General features: G+C 40.7%; 1 protein-coding gene across 1 annotated transcript in view; it reads left to right on the top strand.

Annotated features, from left to right (window-relative positions):
• LOC132405911 (tetraspanin-16-like) overlaps positions 1–17,619 on the top strand; it is a 36,918-nt gene that overhangs the window by 11,520 nt on the left and 7,779 nt on the right. Inside the window, exons 2-3 of the mRNA XM_059990890.1 lie at positions 2,632–2,829; positions 10,773–10,847. Coding sequence (XP_059846873.1) covers positions 2,632–2,829; positions 10,773–10,847 — 273 coding nt within the window. The remainder of the gene's footprint in view (positions 1–2,631; positions 2,830–10,772; positions 10,848–17,619) is intronic.

Genomic DNA, 17,619 nt, shown 5'->3' with positions numbered 1-17,619 from the left:
GGCTTTGTAACATAATGAGTTTCTCCTAAATCAATTCATCGCTAAATCTATCTATCTCAGAGGTTTATCAGGTCATGTCTTCCACCTATAAGACAACACTATATGGTTCTCACGGAGCCTATACAACTTCTGAATCATCCAGTGAACAAAGTCCCAGAAAGAAATGAAGGTCAACACTCCATATGCCATTTTTATCACTCTATCAACATGCGGGGCAACTTTGAGGGATCGATGGACGTGGACCCATCAATTGTGTCTCTGCTACCTAACCTGATGTTCTCTTCCATCCTATTAGTATGTAAAGGATTTTACAGAAATATAACAAGGAGAAGAAAATAGTAGCTATCTCGAATACAGTACAGCAAAGGAAGAGTCCCTTCAGCCCACAGGGCCTGTGCTAACCGCATGTCCTTTCAGTGCATAGAGAATTAAGGAAAATATAGGAGCACAGGCATGAGAAGTAATTATTGGAGGGAAAGCAAAAAGTGGTAATAAACGTATCCCCAGGCTGTTAGGATGTGACCAATGAGTATCGCAGATGTCAGTATATCATCAGTTCCAGATGATCATAACCAATGTCAATGATTTGGCCAAGAGGAGAAAATGGCATATTTCCAAGTTTGCACTTGTCTCTAATTTAGGTGGGTAGACAGGAAGACCAGGGACGAATGGTAAACTGGCATGAAGAGGAGACTGGCCATCGCACATTTATATAAAAGATGGCAAAACGTGAGATGATCCACTTTGGTGAACAGAACAGAATACTGAAGGTCAAAGTGCAGGTGAAATGTTAGCTTTTGGTTGATTTCCCAAGTATTAACTGTACTTACAAGAGACCATAGTGAGACTGGACCCAAAGTATCATGTACATTGTTAGTCTCTATACCTGCAAAATTATATATGGCCTACAGAGGACATTCAGTGATGATCTCAGACTGATTCCAGGGAAAATGAGTTTGCCATAAATCGGACAATTGTGTAGACCAGGATCGAGTCCTTTTGTGTTTGGAAGTATGAGGGGAGATCTTATCAAAGCTTACAGAATTTTAAAGACCTTGATGTGCTAAATGCAGAGGTGAATTTTTCTTAGCCTATGAAGTCTAGAATAAAGAGGTTGTAGTTTGACAATAAGAGTAGGGTATTTAGGATTAAGATGAGATCAGATTTTTCTTTCACTCAGAGGGTGGCAACCTTTGGTGTTCTCTATCCTGGACAGTTATGGAAGCAGTATATTCAGTCAAAACATAGATTGACAGAACAAGGGTTTACAGTAAGAGTGCTGGAAAATGGACAGTGAGAACAGTCAGGATCCTAATGAATGGCTCAACAATCATCTGACCTGCTGCTGCTCACAATGATCTTACGATCTTATAAAGGGAAGTTTTGAGTGATTTGAGTGAATGGGTTAAAAAAAGGCATTCTTTTATTTATCACAATATTCTCAATAGTATTCATACATCAGCTATCGTCTGAATTACAATCTAATTATTAACATTCCAGACCTGTTTTCCAAGTACTGGTTTAATAGAGTTGTTCCTTAATGTAAGAAAAACCTAACAACGTCTGTCAGGTAGAATATCTTAGACACCTTTTAATTTATTACAGAGCTGATGGAAAAACTTTACATACTCAAATGGCATGCAGCTAATGATAATTAAAACTAATTTGGATTGATTTTTACATCTGTGAATGTAAATTAATTAATTTATATTAATTTTTACATCAGATTAGTTTTTACATCTGTGAATGTAGATCCCATATAATTTTGTAGGCATATTTTAATCATAACTTGTTTTTTATTGATTTTAACATGATATTTGCATATTAAATTTTACTAGCTTATTTTTAAATCAAAGAAGACTTCTCCAAATGTGCGATGAAATTAAATCTGTGAAGCCAAGAGTAGAGTATGGTGAGAGGCATTCGCTGTCTGAGTGGTAACTACAGCTCTGAGGCCAGTCAAGACTAATGAACGTCTTCGACCTGCTTGCATAATGAAGGGGTGATCTAATCCCATTTCTTTGAGAGCACAGGCACATGTTCTAAACCTATCGTTGGTTTGCCAGTGAGTTCCGATGTTGTTTAGAAAAGCGAACTGAAACAACAGAATCTAGGAACAGAATTTCTCTCAGTTATCTTAAGCTAATAAGCTCCAATCTCAAACATAAGCAGCAGGCATAATTTTAAGGTGATTGGAGGAAAGAGTAGGGGGTGGACGTCAGAAGTAAATTCTTTATGCAGAGAGTGTCGAGTTCATGGAGAGCCCTGTCGGGGTGGAGATAGAAGCAGATTCATTAGGGGCAGTTAAGAAACTCTTAGATAGGCATATGATGATAGAAAAATGAAGGGCTATTTAGGGGGAGAAGGTTGAGATTAACAATAGTGCAGGTTTAAATTTTGGCACAACGTTATGGGCCAAAGGGTCTTACTGTACACATAGAACAAGCTTTTATGTTCTATGTGTTTTTAAAGCTTCTGTATGCTTGGTGGTGCAACATCAAAAACTGACGTATGAAATCAGAGGGTACTCTAGTCTCTATAAACATACAGCAAAATGAACTGATGCAAAAAGACTACGCACAGAAGCTACTGTGATGGATAAGGCTATGATATTGAAATTTTTCTTTCTAGGTGGCTGGTTTAGTACTTCTTGGATTTGGTGTCTGGATAAAAGTGCACGGTGATGCTATCCTACAAATTCTGGGATCACGTGCAGGACATATGCTGAACGTCGGCTACTTCTGTATTATAGGGGGGTGCTTCCTCGCACTGTTTGGCATCTTTGGCTGCTGTGGTACCATCAAGGAGAGCAAAGTACTTTTGATGATAGTAAGTTAATCATATTCATGAGACATTCTGCAGAAGCTAGAAATCCAGAATCAGTATTATTTTATATATCATTAGCATATGTCGTGAAATTTGTTGCTTTTATATTATACATGTTTGCATTGTCCTCGATGCTGGGGAGGCTAGTGCCCATATTGGAGCTGGCTGAGTTTGTAACTTTTTCTGATCCTGTGTAGTGGCCCCTCCATACCAAATGATGATTCAACCAGTTAGAATGCTCTCTGTAGAAATTTGATGAAAATACCAAATCGCAAACTCCTAATGAAATATAGATGCTGGTGTGCCTTCTTTGCAATTGCATCAATAGGTTGAGCCCAGGATTGATCTTCGGAGACGATACCACACGCATAAAGACTCAACGTTCTGAGCCAAGACTGATGATATTGTTGCAAGGAGAGATTTTGAAACTGAAGTAGTTTTACCATGTCTGGCCTGCAATGAAGTCCTTGGATCCCAAGCAGTCTAGTCTTTCAGAGATGATAAACTTCTTAACTTGTGGCAGGGAATTGCATGCCAGATCTGTGAAACTATGCGTGTGAGCCAGTGAAAAACAATATTGCTAAGTTTTGATTAGATATAACCAAACTAATCATGAAAAGGGTTAATCATAAAGGACAAAAGCTCCCATTGATGGAAATCTGAAATAAAAATGGAATTAATAAAAAGTGGTTAGATCTCACTAATGGAGAGAAAAACAAATTCCTTGTTCTGATGAAAGGTCTTTGATCTGAAATTTTCATTCTGTTTCTCCTCTCCACAGATGCAGCCTGACCTACTAAATATTTCCAGCTTGTTCTCCTATTTCTGCTAATGTGTTATTTTATAAAGACTCATCCAATGCTCCTTTAACTGAAACGTCAAGTTGTAAACAAATATGCTCGGGCTGGTTTACTATAGGGTCACGGAAAGCCTCCTTGTGTTTAAACTTGTATCCTGAAGTTTGTTCGGGTGTCCTCTTAGCCACATTAGATAACAGATTTTGTTTCTGGGCTGCCATTCAAGCTACCAATTATAGTGATAACATTCATATTCAGTTTTAGTAAAAGCGGTTTTAAAGACCACATCCTATAGATCCAAACAAAACTTCTGGTTTATAGAGCCATCATCGTTCATACATTACTGTATGGAGCAAAGTCTTGGACCACCTACAGCAGGCACCTGAAAGCCCTGGAACAATACCATAAGACATAGGAACAGAAATTAGCCATTCAGCCCATCAAGTCTGCTCCACCATTCCATCATGGCCAACCCTTATTTCACCTCCTCACCCCACTCCCCTGCCTTCTCCCCGTAACCTTTGATGCCGTATCTAATCAGGAACCTTTCAATCTCCACTTTAAATACATCCAACGATCTGGCCTCCACAATTGCCTGTTCCACAAATTCACCACCTTCTGGCTAAAGAAATTTCTCTGCATCTCTGTTTTAAATGAATTCCCTTCTATCCTGAGGCTGTGCTCTCTTCCACTATGGGAAACATCCTTTCCACATCTACTGTCTAGGCTTTTCAACATTCGATAGGTTTCAATGAGACCCCGCCCCCCCATCTTTCTGAATTCCAGCGAGTACAGACCCAGAGCCATCAAACACTCCTCATATGTTAACCCTTTCATTCCCAGAATCATCCTTGTGAACCCCCTGTGAACCCTTTCCAATGCCAGCACATCTTTTCTCAAAATGGGGAACCCAAAACTGTTCACAATACTCAAGCAGAGGCTTCATGAGTGGTTTATAAAGCCTCAGTATCACATCCCTGCTCTTATATTCTAGACCTCTTGAAATGAATGCTAACATTGCATTTGCCTTCCTCACCACCAACTCAACCTGCAAGGTAACCTTTAGGGTATTCTGCACAAGGACTCCCAAGTCCCTTTCCAGCTCAGATTTTTGGATTTTCTCCCTGTTTAGAACATAATCTACACATTTTTTTCTACTGCCAAGGTGCATGACCAGACATTTTCCAACATTGTATCTCATTTGCCACTTTCTTGCCCATTCTCCTAATCTGTCTAAGTCCTTCTGCATCCTGCCTGTTTCCTCAACACTACCTGTCCCTCCACCAATCTTCATGTCATCTGCAAACTTGGCAACAAAGCCATCTTTTTCATCATCTAAATCATTGATATACATAAAAAGAAGCAGTCCCAACACCAATCCCTGCGGAACACCACCAGTCACTGGCAGCCAACCAGACAAGGATCCTTTTATTCCCACTCACTGTCTCTCATCAATCAGCCAATGCAATAACCATGTAACTTTCATGTAATACCATGGGCTCTTAACTTGGTAAGCAGCCTTGTGTGTGACACCTTGTTAAAAACCCTCTGAAAGTCCAAAAACATAACATCCACTGCATTCCCTTTATCTATCCTACTTGTAATCTCCTCAAAGAATTCCAACAGGCTCAACAGGCAGGATTTTCCCTGAAGGATACCATGTTGACTTTGTCCTATCTTGTCCTGTGTCATCAAGTACTCCATAACCTCATCTTTTACAATTGATTCCAACATCTTCCCAACCACTGAGGTCAGGCTAACTGATTCTATAATTTCCTTTCTACTGCCTTCCTCTTTTCTTAAAGAGTGGAGTGACACTTGCAATTTTCCAGTCCTCTAGCACCTTGCCAGTCCAATGACTTTTGAAAGACCTTTACTAATGCCTCCACCATCTCTACTGATACCTCTCTCAGAACCCTCGGGTGCAGTTCATGTGGTCAGAGTGACTTATGTACCATTAAGTTTTTCAGTTTTTTGAGTACCTTCACCCTTGTAACAGTAACTGTGCCCACTTCTCTTCCCTCGCACCCTTCAACATCTGGCACACTGCTACTGTCTTCCACAGTGAGGACTGATGCAAAATACTCACTCAGTTCATCTGCCACCTCCTTTGCCCCTGTAATTATTTCTCCGCCTCATTTTCTAGAGGTACTATATCCACTCTCATCTCTGTTTTATTTTTTACATACTTCGAAAAGCTTTTACTATCCACTTTGATATTGCTTGCTAGCTTGCTTTCATATTTTATCGTTTCCCTCCTAATGATTCTTTTAGTTGCTCTCTGTAGGTTTCCCAATCCTCTGTCTTCCCACTAACTTTTGCTTTGTTGTATGCCCTCTCTTTTGCTTTTATATTAGCTTTAACTTCTCTTCTCAGCCACAGTTGTACTGTTTTGCCAGAAGATTTTGAGCACCAGCTAGAAGGTCACTCACACGAGCACATGAGACCAACATGAGCAGCATTTCCACTGTGATAAAGCAACACCAATTCCGATGGATAGGTCACGTTATCTGAGTGCCTAACTCCCCAAACAGATCCTTTTCTCCCAGCTGAAGGAAGGTCAGAAAACTCCTAATGGGCAAGGAATCGCTTCAAAGATAACATCAAAACCAGCCTGAGGAAATTCTGCATGACATCTAACAACTGGGAAGATATTTCACTCAATAGATACAACTGGATGAAATATGTCCGAGAGGGAACAGTGCTACATCAGATCGGAGGGCAGAGCTTAGGACGATGGCACCTAACAACGACTCTTCTTGCATCTTCAGAAACAGCTCTATTTCTATATCTGCCTGTGCACGGAGGGAGAAGCTGGGGGCCTTTGGGGTTCTACCATTTAACTGTCAGTCATTCTTTGAGGCACTCCTCTGTTTTCGTGGATGTTTGTGAAGAAAAAGAATTTCGGGATGTATATTGTATACTTTTCTCCGACTTTAAATGTACCAGTTGAAACTATTGAAATCTCCGCTGTGCCTCCAAGAACAAGCAGCAGCTGCAAAAGGAGAGACTCAACCACTAACCACAGCCACCAGTTCCTCTTTCCAACACTGCACCAAAATGTGTGGATCCTGTATCAGCTTCCACAGCCACCAATAGACAAATCCTTAGGAGAGCATTGTACTCGACTCGGGCGATCACACAACCACTACTATTATATTTTTAGGGATTATTTACAGAAGTACACTGTATATACACAGTTATCAACTCAATCATTTATAGATTCAGTTAATCTCCAGATCTTCTTTTACCACAAAGATGACTCCGTCATTCCACAGGTGTCCTCTACAGTTAACCACAACTTAGTGAATCAAGGTTCAGGTGACCTTGGTAACCACAACCAGAGGGGTAGTCCAATCACTGAGCTAGATCTCCAACAGTATCCCATTCATTTATAACTTTTGCAACTCCTCATTCCTCTGCAGCTTAGACATAAACTAAACTCAGTCAACAATAAATGGCTTTGACTCCCGGATAGGTGTGCGTGTACCCCACATACCCAACGATGCCATAGTTCAAATTGGTGAACAGGTTCTTGTACAACCCAAAAAACTACTGAACCTCGGGTGTTGTACCAACGCCAGGCATGACCATCTATCTTTAGTGCAGTGTCTTGTGAACAGTAATTCCCCATCTCTAACAGATATCAGCATGTTCACACTCTGCCCTCTGCACAGCACTTCCCCAAGATGTTGCAACTTGTCAGGTTTCAGCCCTAAGAGAGTACTACCAACTTTTCAATGGAGTCACACTGTACAACTGCTATGACCCATATGACATAGTAGAAATTGGCCATTCAGCCCAGCCCATTTCATCATGACTGATATATCATCCCTCTCTATCCCAATCTGCTGCCTTCTTCCCGTAACTTTTGATACCCTTACTAATAAAGTCCAAGTTGAAGATCAAGTTTATTGTCATTCAACCATATACATGTATACAGCTAAGTGAAACTGGGGCCAAGGTGCAAAGCAGTACATGAAGTTATGACAGCACATACAGTCACAGAATAACATTATTACAAGTCCCTGAGTGATGGCCTGAAGATTGATGGTACATGGATGTTGTCCTAGAGCCATGTTTCTGCAAGAACAAGTACGCAGCAGTTCCTCATTTCGAGCTGGGTCAACCACAGATGAAGGCAATACAGGGTATCTTCCAGGGCGAACACTGGAGAGAGTACTGATGGGGAAGCCAGCTTGCAGGGGCCAACTCCCAATCAGTATACCCACCATGTCTCTGTTCTCCTCACCGGGTAGCTGTAACAGTTGACGCCACACGTGAGCATATTGTCCACGCAAGAATTGAGGCCACCCAGCTTCCCCCACCATTGGTCTTACCAATGAAGTGGATTTGTGGTTTTTGTACTACTAATGTCCAATAGCTAATAAGGAAAACGCTTAAGAAAAGCATTTGCACCACTTATTGGACACGGAGAGGCTGCTGCATCAAGCACACCACTATTTTAACAAAAAGTAAGAACATTTTAACCTTTTACCGATGATTTAGCCTCCGCATCCATCTATGGAAATGAACTCCACAGATTCCCATCCAATGGCTAAGGATATCCCACCTTCTATGTGTTTTATCAGAATGTCCTTGTATTCTGAGGCTGTGCCCTGTAAACACCAAAGTGCTGGAGGTCTGTGTCCACACTAATAAATAATCCCTTTACATTTTATGGATGCTCAGTGCTTGCAGCAGTCTGTGAAGCAACCCTCTGTCATGGCCATAAGAGCAGTTTCCACCTGTCCTGCCTTCATAACCCAAGGGTTTTTCACTGTGCTTCAAGGGTGATGTGTCAAGCTTGTCTGACCCCTGAACTTCAGAATGATAGTCAAGCAAGCACTGCCAATTGCCCTACACTGGATCATTTCCCCTGAATGCTTCCTTCAGCCAGCATGGTATCCCAGCTCCTAACCCCCAACAGGTTTGGGAATTGCTCTGCTCTGCCAGAACCATTAACCTGATGGCCTACCAACTGACCACTTCCGCTGATCCATGGTTGGACGTGACGGATCTGTGGCTTTCAAATCTCAGAAGACACTGGATTGTAGGTCACAACAGAGAAATGAGAAGAGTACAGGCTCTTCAGCCCACCATATTCTACCAGCCTTTGAACGTACTCCCTGATCAATCCAACCCTTCCTCCCACGCAGTCCATAATCCCACACTTTTCTTACATCCATATGCCTGCCTAAGAGTCTCTTAAATGTCCCTACTGTATTAATCTCTATCACCACACCCAGCAAAGCATTACAGGCACTTACCAATCTCAGTGTAAAAAAAACTTACTTCTTACATCTCCTCTGGAATTAGCCTTGCTGCCTTGGGCAAAGGGCACGGCCTGTCCATTTTATCGATGTCTCTTTTAATCTTATATTTCTGTATCAAGTCATCTCTTATCCTTGTGTGCAAGCTTTGGACAAGGTTTAAAAGAAGAAATTTCATCCGTAGGTTGTGACTCACTAGTATGTCATATATCTCTGGTCCAATTACCAGCAGTAATGTCACCTTCCTCTTTGTATACAGGCATAACTCCCTTCTGTGCCCTCTCCCTGGACCTTGTTTGTTACCAGAAATATTAAAGAATTAGGCAGGAGGCACAGAAACCTTAGGCCCCACAGCATAAGGTCCAGGAACAGTTATTACCCCACAACCGTCAGGCTCCTGAACCAGCATGGATAACATCAATCATTACGAATCTGATTCTATGATCTGGAGGTCACTTTCAAGGTTTGCCAGTCATGTTTTATATTGCACAGTTTGTCTTCTTCTCCACGTTGGTTGTTTATCAGTCTATGTCTGTTCACATATAGTTTTTCATAAATTCTATTATATTACTTTTTCCTTTCAAGTGCCTGCAAGGAAATGAATCTAAAAGGTAATAAATGGTAGCACATACATACTTAGGTCATAAATTTCCTTTGAAATACATTTTATTAGTTACACCTGTACTTCTGGTTGTCAATGCAAATTTATAATCAATCAATCACGTGGCAGCAACTCAATGCATAAAAGCATGCAGACATGGTCAAGAGGTCTAAGTCACTTTGACTGAGGAACAATTGTTGGTGCCAGAGGTGTGGTTTGCGTATCTCAGAAACTGATGATCTCCTGGGACTGTTGTGCACAACAGCCTCTAGATTTACAGAGAATGCTGTGAAGAACAAGAAACAGTGAGTGATAATTCTGTGGGTGAAGATGCCTTGTTAATGAGGAAGACCAGAGGAGAATGGCCAGACTGGTTCAAGCTGACAGGAAGGCAGCAATAACTCAAATAACTGCACATTACAACAGTGGTGTGCAGAAGAGCATCTCTGAACATACAACATGGTGAAGCTTGATGTGGATGGACTACAGCAGCAGAAGGCCACACCAGGTTCCACTCCTGTACTTAATAAAGTGGCCATGGAGTGTATAATCTCCCCTCTCACGTGCCAAGAGCCTCTCAGATGTTATAGAAATATACCTGAACACCTTGAGTATCACTTTACTAAGTAGCTGTTATGAAAAATATCTCATCGCAAATGTTGCAAAATGCTTTCACTTCCTTCCTTACTCTTTATTGTTTTCAGAGATACAGAACGGTAACAGACTCTTCTGGCCCAACAGGCCTGGCACTGCCCAATTACACTCACATGACCAAATAACCATCTACCTGTACGCCTTTGGAATGTGGGAAAAAACCTGAGCACCCAGAGGAAACCCACATGGGCATGGGGAGAATGTACAGATTCTTACAGATACAGATTCAATGTTACAATAACAGTGGGAATTGAACACAGCTCACTGGTGCTGTAATGTTACACTAACCTCTAAACTGCCATACTGCCCGTTATTGTGATGATACAAGAGTCTGCAGATACTGGAATCTAAGCAAAGAGCAACCTTAGTGGGTTGAGCAGCATCTGTGGGGGGAAATGGACATACAAAGTTTCCATTCGAGACCCTTCATCTGTAATGAACTTCCTTAGTGCTCTTTTATCCATCCAAATATTTCTTCCAGCTCAGAAGTACAAGAGATGAATCTGCGTCTCCATTTTGTGTTGGAATAATGGCTTGTAAGCAAGTTATTTATAAAATAGTAAACTGTTAAAGAGCAATAAAATTATGTAAAATTAACATTTTTCTCTTTTTAACCTGCAGTACTTCATAGCTATATCAATGATTTTCATTGGAGAAATAATATGTGCAATTGTTATTTTGATCTTTAAATCAATTGTAAGTATCAATCCCTTTGTTTCAGTTAATAATAATAGTGATGCTTACTGGTGGAATGTCTATAATAATGTCCATGTCCTAAAAGTGATCTGCTTCTCCCTTTCTATTTTCCTGCCCAGTTTTGCCTTAAAATGTAATCTATATGTTTCAAATCTTTGGTGCCCTTCCATGATGTCACCAAGGTCAAATTATGATTATAATCAGTAAAACATGAAGTTGTTTTGCACTAATATCTGAACAAAACATCTCAACACTTCACAGTTGCAGATTGGCAGGTATGATGTAGGCATCATAGAATCATGACTGAAAGATTATAGCTGAGGGGTTAATCTCCAAAAATACATATTGTATCACAAGGATAGGCAGGAAGGCAGAGGGGCTGGCATTGCTCTGTTGATAAAAAATGAAATCTAATCATTAGAATGAGGTGACAGAGTGGAAGGTGTTGAATCATTGTGGATAGAGCTAAGCAACTGCAAGGGTAAAAAGACCTTTACTACCAAACAGTGGTAAGGATATGGCCTACAAATTGCAATGGGAGATACAAAATGCGTGCCAAAAGGGCAATGTTACAATAGTCATGGGGGATTCAATATACAGGTAGATTGGGAAAATCAGGTTGGTGCTGGATTACAGGAGGGGGAGTTTCTAGAGTGCCAATGAGATGGCTTTTTAGAGCAAATCACAATTGATCCCACAAGAGGATCAGCGATTCTGGATTGAGTATTGTGCAATGAACCAGAATTGATTGGAGAGCTGAAGGTTAAAGAATCCTTAGGTGAAAGTGATCATAATATGATCAAATTCATCATGAAGTTTGAGAAGGAGAAGCTAAAGTCAGATGTATCAGTATTACTGAGGAGTAAAGGCATGAGAGCATGAGAGGCATGAGAGAGGAGGTGGTCAGAATTGATTGGGAAAGAACACTGGCAGGGATGATGGCAGAGCACCAATGGCTGGAATTTCTGGAATCAATTCTGGAAGGCATAGGATATATATGTCCCAAAGAGGAAGAAGTATTCTCAAGGAAAGATGACACAACTGTGGCTAACCAGAGAAGTCAAAGCCAAAATAAAAGCCAAAGAGAGGGCATATAATAGAGCAAAAAATAGTGCAAAGTTAGAGGATTGGGAAGCTTTTAAAAACTGAAAGAAGGCAACTAAAAAAGTCATTAAGAAGGTAAAGATGAGATACAAAAGTAAGCTAGCCAATAATATTAAAGAGGATGCCGGAGGTTCATCAGATACATAAAGTGTAAAAGAGAGGCAAGAGTGCATATTGGACTGCTGGAAAATAATGCTGGAGAGGTAGGAAAGGGGGACAATGAAATGATGGATGAACTGAATAACTATTTTGCTTCACTGTGGAAAACACTAGCAGAGGTGGCTGAAGAGATCGTGGAGGCAGTAGCAATGATTTTTCGAGAATCACTAGATTCTGAAATGGTTACGGAAGATGGGAAAATGTCAAATGTCACTCCACTCTTCAAGATGGGAGAGGGGCAGAAGAAAGGAAATTTTAGGCCAGTTATTCTGATTGGTGGAAAGATGTTGGAGTCGATTATTAAGGATGAGGTCTTAGGGAACTTGAAGGCACATGATTTTCTCAAGGGAAAATCTTGCCTGACAAATCTGTTGGATTATTTGAAGAAATACCAAGCAGAATTGACAAAGAAGGATCGATTGATGTCTTATATCTAGATTTTCAGAAGACCTTCGACAAGGTGCCACACATGAGGCATCTTAAACGAGCTATGAGCTCACGGTATTACAGGAAAAATTCTAGCATTGATAAAGCAGTGGCTGATTGGCAAGAGGCAAAGAATGGGAATAAAGGGAGCCTTTTCAGGCTGGCTACTAATGACTAATGGTATTCCACGGGGGTCTGTGTCAGAACCAATTATTTTTCGTTATATGTCAATGATTTGGATGATGGAATTGATTGTTTTATTGCAAAGTTTGCAGATGATATGAAGATAGGTGGAGGGGTAGGTAGTTTTGAGGGAGAGGTTACAGAAGGACTTAGACATATTAGGAGAATGGACAAAGAAATGGCAGACGGAATACAGTGTTGGTAAATGTATGGTCATGCACTTCGGTAAACAAAATGAAAAGATAGACTATTTTTAAATGGAGAGAAAATACTAAAACCTGATGTGCAAAGGGACATGGGAGTCCTTGTGCAGGATTCCTCGAAGGTTAATTTGCAGGTTGAGGCTGTGGTTCGGAAGGAAAATGCAACATTAGCATTCATTTCAAGAGGACCAGAATATAAGAGCAAAGATGTAATGTTGAAACACTGGTGAGGCCCGACTTGGAGTAGTGTGAGCAGTTTTGTGTCCCTTATCTTAAAAAGGATGTGCTGAAACTGGAGTGGGTTTAATGGAGATTCACAAAATGATTCCAGGATTGAATGGCTTCATATGAAGAGGGTTTGATGGCTCTGGGCCTGTATTCACTCGAATTCAGAAGAATTAGGGGTGACCTCATTGAAACCTATCAAGGTGGATGTGGAGAGGATGTTTTCTACGGTGGGTGTGTCTAAGACCAGAGGACGCAGCCTCCAAATAGAGGGGTAACCTTTTAGAACAGAGACGATGAGGAATTTCTCTAGCCAGAGGATGGTGAATCTGTGGAATCTGTTGCCACAGGTGGCTGTGGAAGCCAAGTCTTTATGTATACTTAAGGCAGAGATTGATAGATTCTTGATTGGTCAGGCAAGAAGGGATACAGGGAGAAGGCAGGAGACTGAAGCTGAGAGGGAAAGTGGATCAGCCATGATAAAATGGTGGAGCAGACTCAATGGGCCAACTAATTCTGCTCCTATACCTCATGGTCTTATAAAAAGCAAATGTGAAACAAATTCATGTCTCTTCTGCAACTGTATTTGATGGACTGATCTCACAACAGATTCTCTTCCAGCATTCATTGTTCCTCAACTAATGGAAAGAAATCCTGTGAAAAGTTAAATGAATCTAACTTTTGTCCAGTAAACCCAACACACACACACACACACACACACACACACACACACACACACACACACACACACACACACACACACACACACACACACACACACACACACACACACACACACACACACATACACACACAATTTTCCTCACTTAAAAATAAATAAGTAACTAGTTTAGAACAGTGGTATTTCATTCATAGAACAGTAGAACAGTACAGCACAGTATGGGTCCTTTGGCCCAAGATGTTGTGCCCACCCTTTTAACCCACTCAATCTAACCCTTCCCTCCTACATAGTCCTCCATTTTCTATCATCCATGTGCTTTTCTAATGGTTTTTTAAATATCCCTAATGTATCTGCCTCTCCCACTCACCACTCTCTGGATATTCCCAATTACATTCCTCCACTCACCTTAAAATTATACCCCATCATACTAGTAGTTTCTGCCCTGGGAAACTGTCTCTGGCTGTCCACTCCTATCGACTTGTACATCTCTATCATGTCACCTCCCATTCTCCTTTGCTCCAAAGAGAAAAGCCCTAGCCCTTTCAGTGTGTCCTCATAACACATTCTCTCTAATCCAGGCAGCATCCTGGTAAATCTCCTCTGCACCATCTTGAAATCCTTCCTAAAACAAGGCTACCCTGAACTGAACATGATATTCCTACTGTGATCTAACCAGGGTTTTATAGAGCTGCAACGCTATCTCACATCCCTTGAATTCAATTAATTGGATCAGATTGATATGAATCCAGTTTGGGTCCCTTTCATTCTAAACATTCTCTGTAAAATACAACTCCGATCATTTCAATACAATTTCTAAAAGTCTACAGCCAAACAACACGGTTGCTGCACTTAATTTCAGTGGGAATCATTTTTTTTTATTCAAAGGGGTTAAAATAAATAACTGGACTTGCAAAGAATCCATTAAAAAGATTGACAGAATTGACTCAGGAACTATACGTGAGGTCATTATCCATTGTGATTTACCTATGAAAAATGTTCATAAGTATAGGGTCAAAGAGTTGAAATGAAAGAGCTTTTCAATGTTTTATTTCCTCTTGACCATGTGGTAAAAGGTAAAATAGTGGAGTGGATGTAGTGTAATTAGATTTTAATAAGGCCTTTGACATACATAGTTCCCTAAGAAACACTGCACTGTAAACACTTTAAAGCACATATTATAATGTTGGTTATATTTTAAATACATGCTGGTATTTGTGTATTTATGTACATTTTATTCCATATCCATACTTTAACCTCTAACTTTATATAATTCTTTATTTCTTATCATTGCTGAATGTTGTTTTACGTTGCATGTTGCGCCAACACACCACAGCAAATTCCCAATCGATGTAAATGTTGATCCTTGAGATTTCATGCTATGGGAGTAAAGTACGAGCTGCTGCAATTGGCCGATGTTGGAGATCAGGGAGCAGTCAGGTACCCCGGTGTCTAAGTTTGCAGGGAGTGTGTCCGATGCAGTTCCTCGGAGACCACGCTGATCCAATGGAGCATCCAAAGTAAACCCACGATGGCCAGTGAGCTCACACAAAGTTCCCGGGTCAATTCTCTACATTTTTAACAGACTTTTTACAAGTCCAGTTATTTACAATATTAAGTGAAAAATACCAGTTTCCTCTGAAATTATATGCTGTTTGATTGCAGACCTTTAAAATTACATTTTCACAATCCCAGTCCTCTTTTGGAATGAGAGGGATCTGCACCGGATTCACATCAATCTCATCCAATGGATAAAATAATGCTTCTCCAAACTAGTCACCTATATTATTTCTTTTTAAGTTATCCATGAACCTGACTGAAACTTTGTTGCAACAACCTCCTTGAAACTACTACCTATGACACTCTGTCTTCTGTACACTCCCCAGTGAGTCTGACTAGGGTATTATTCCTGGACCGTATCAGGTTGAAGGGTAACCTTGTAAAAGTACATAAATCCTTGAGAGACATAGATAAAGTGGGTGATGACAATTTTTTTCTCAAGATGGCAAGCCTAGACTGGAATCCTGAAGGACGGAGGGAATGCAGGACACCAAAGGCAACTTGGCACTGTACCATAGAGGCAGAAATGAGGACCCTGAACCACGCGCGGGGCTCAGTAGAGAAGATGGCCAAGGACAGACAGAGATGAAAGACCTTCATTGCTACCCTAAATAGTAGTGGCATAGCAGGCAGTAACAATCTAAGGAAAGATGTGCTGCCATCTAAAGAAGGTTCACAAGAAAGATCCCGGGAATGAAAGGGTTAATGCAAGTTACTCTGGGGTTGTACTCACTGGAGTTTAGGAGAATGAGGTTGGGGGGGGGGGGGGGGTGGAGAATCTCATTGAATATTGAAAAGCCTAGAAAGAGTGACCATGGAGAGGATGTTTCCTAAAATGAGGGACCAGAAAGTACAGCCTCAGATTATGAGGACATTGTTTTAGGACAGAGATGAGGAGCAGATGGAATTCATTGCCACAGATGGCTGGGGGAGGACCAGTCAGTGGGTATATTTAAAGTGGAAATTGATAGGTTCTGCAAAGTCTATGGGGAGAAGCCAGGTGAATTGGACTGAGAGAGATAATTAAATAAATTTGTCATGGCTGAGTGGTGTAGCAGACTCAGTGGGCCTTTTTCTCCTCGGTCTTATGGTCCTAGGGCATAGATTTAAGGTGAGAGGGCTAAGATTTAAGAGGAACCTGTGGTTGACTTTTTCATGTAGAGGGTAGTGGGTATCTGTAACAAGCTGCTAGAGGAAGCTGTAGAAGTGGGTAGAATTACAATTTTTAGAGGACATTTAGGCATGGATAGAAAAGGCCTGGAGGGATGTGAACCAAATGCAACTAATGGGACTAGGTCAGATAGACTTCTTAGTTAGCATGGATGAACTGGGCTGAAGGGCCTCTTTCTGTATTGTATGACTCTAACTCTGGAATCAGTAGTAGCACAGTAATATTGTAAGAAAACTCTTTCAATGCCACACATAACTGAATTGTTAAAGGCAGAGCCAACCCATTCATTTCCAAATACAGAACATACAAACTCTGGCATCATTCTTACAACCTGCAGTACATTGCATTTCACAATCTAATTTGATTTGCAATGAAGATAATTTCAATACTAATTCCTCTGCAATAAATATTACCATCCAATTTATAGAAATGTTGATTTTCATTAGATAAAAGACACATGACAAAGTGGTGTGATAATTCACAAGCTAAATGCTTACAAGCAGAGTGTAGAAAGGTTTTGAATCTCCCCTTCCTTCCATATCTCATTTCTTACTTCCCAGTTTTTTTTCAGCCTATGAAGATTTGGAACATATTTTTATCCATGCACAGATTTTTCTTTTTGTTATTCAAGACTCCCTCCTTTCTCAATTTGGTTTTCACTCCTCTGAAATGATTGTCAGCAATAGACTGTCACAGACCTCAGCTGTATTATCCACCCTATGGACCTTCCCCTTTCTTGCTCCCTCTATTGCTATTGATACCATTGTTTAGTCTGTCATCTCTGAACAACTCAATGGTTTCAGTCCTCTTCTAAAGGCAAAACCTGAGTCAGCTTACACTTTCAATCACATCACTACACACACAAAAAGCTGGAGGAACTCAACAGGCCATTATTATTACTGCTAAATCCTAATGAAGTGTCTCAGCCCAGAACGTTGACTGCCATCTCCATAGATGCTGCCTGACCTGCTGAGTTCCTCCAGAATTTTGTATCTGCTAGTCTGCAGAATCTCTTGTGTTTATTACATCATAAGATATAGGATGAGAATCAGGCCAGTTGAC

The sequence above is a fragment of the Hypanus sabinus genome, chromosome 16 (assembly GCF_030144855.1).
Source record: "Hypanus sabinus isolate sHypSab1 chromosome 16, sHypSab1.hap1, whole genome shotgun sequence".
In the NCBI taxonomy this organism is placed as follows: Eukaryota; Metazoa; Chordata; class Chondrichthyes; order Myliobatiformes; family Dasyatidae; genus Hypanus; species Hypanus sabinus.
The sequence above is the reverse complement of the archived record's forward strand: the minus strand, read 5'-3'. Positions and strand labels throughout refer to the sequence as shown.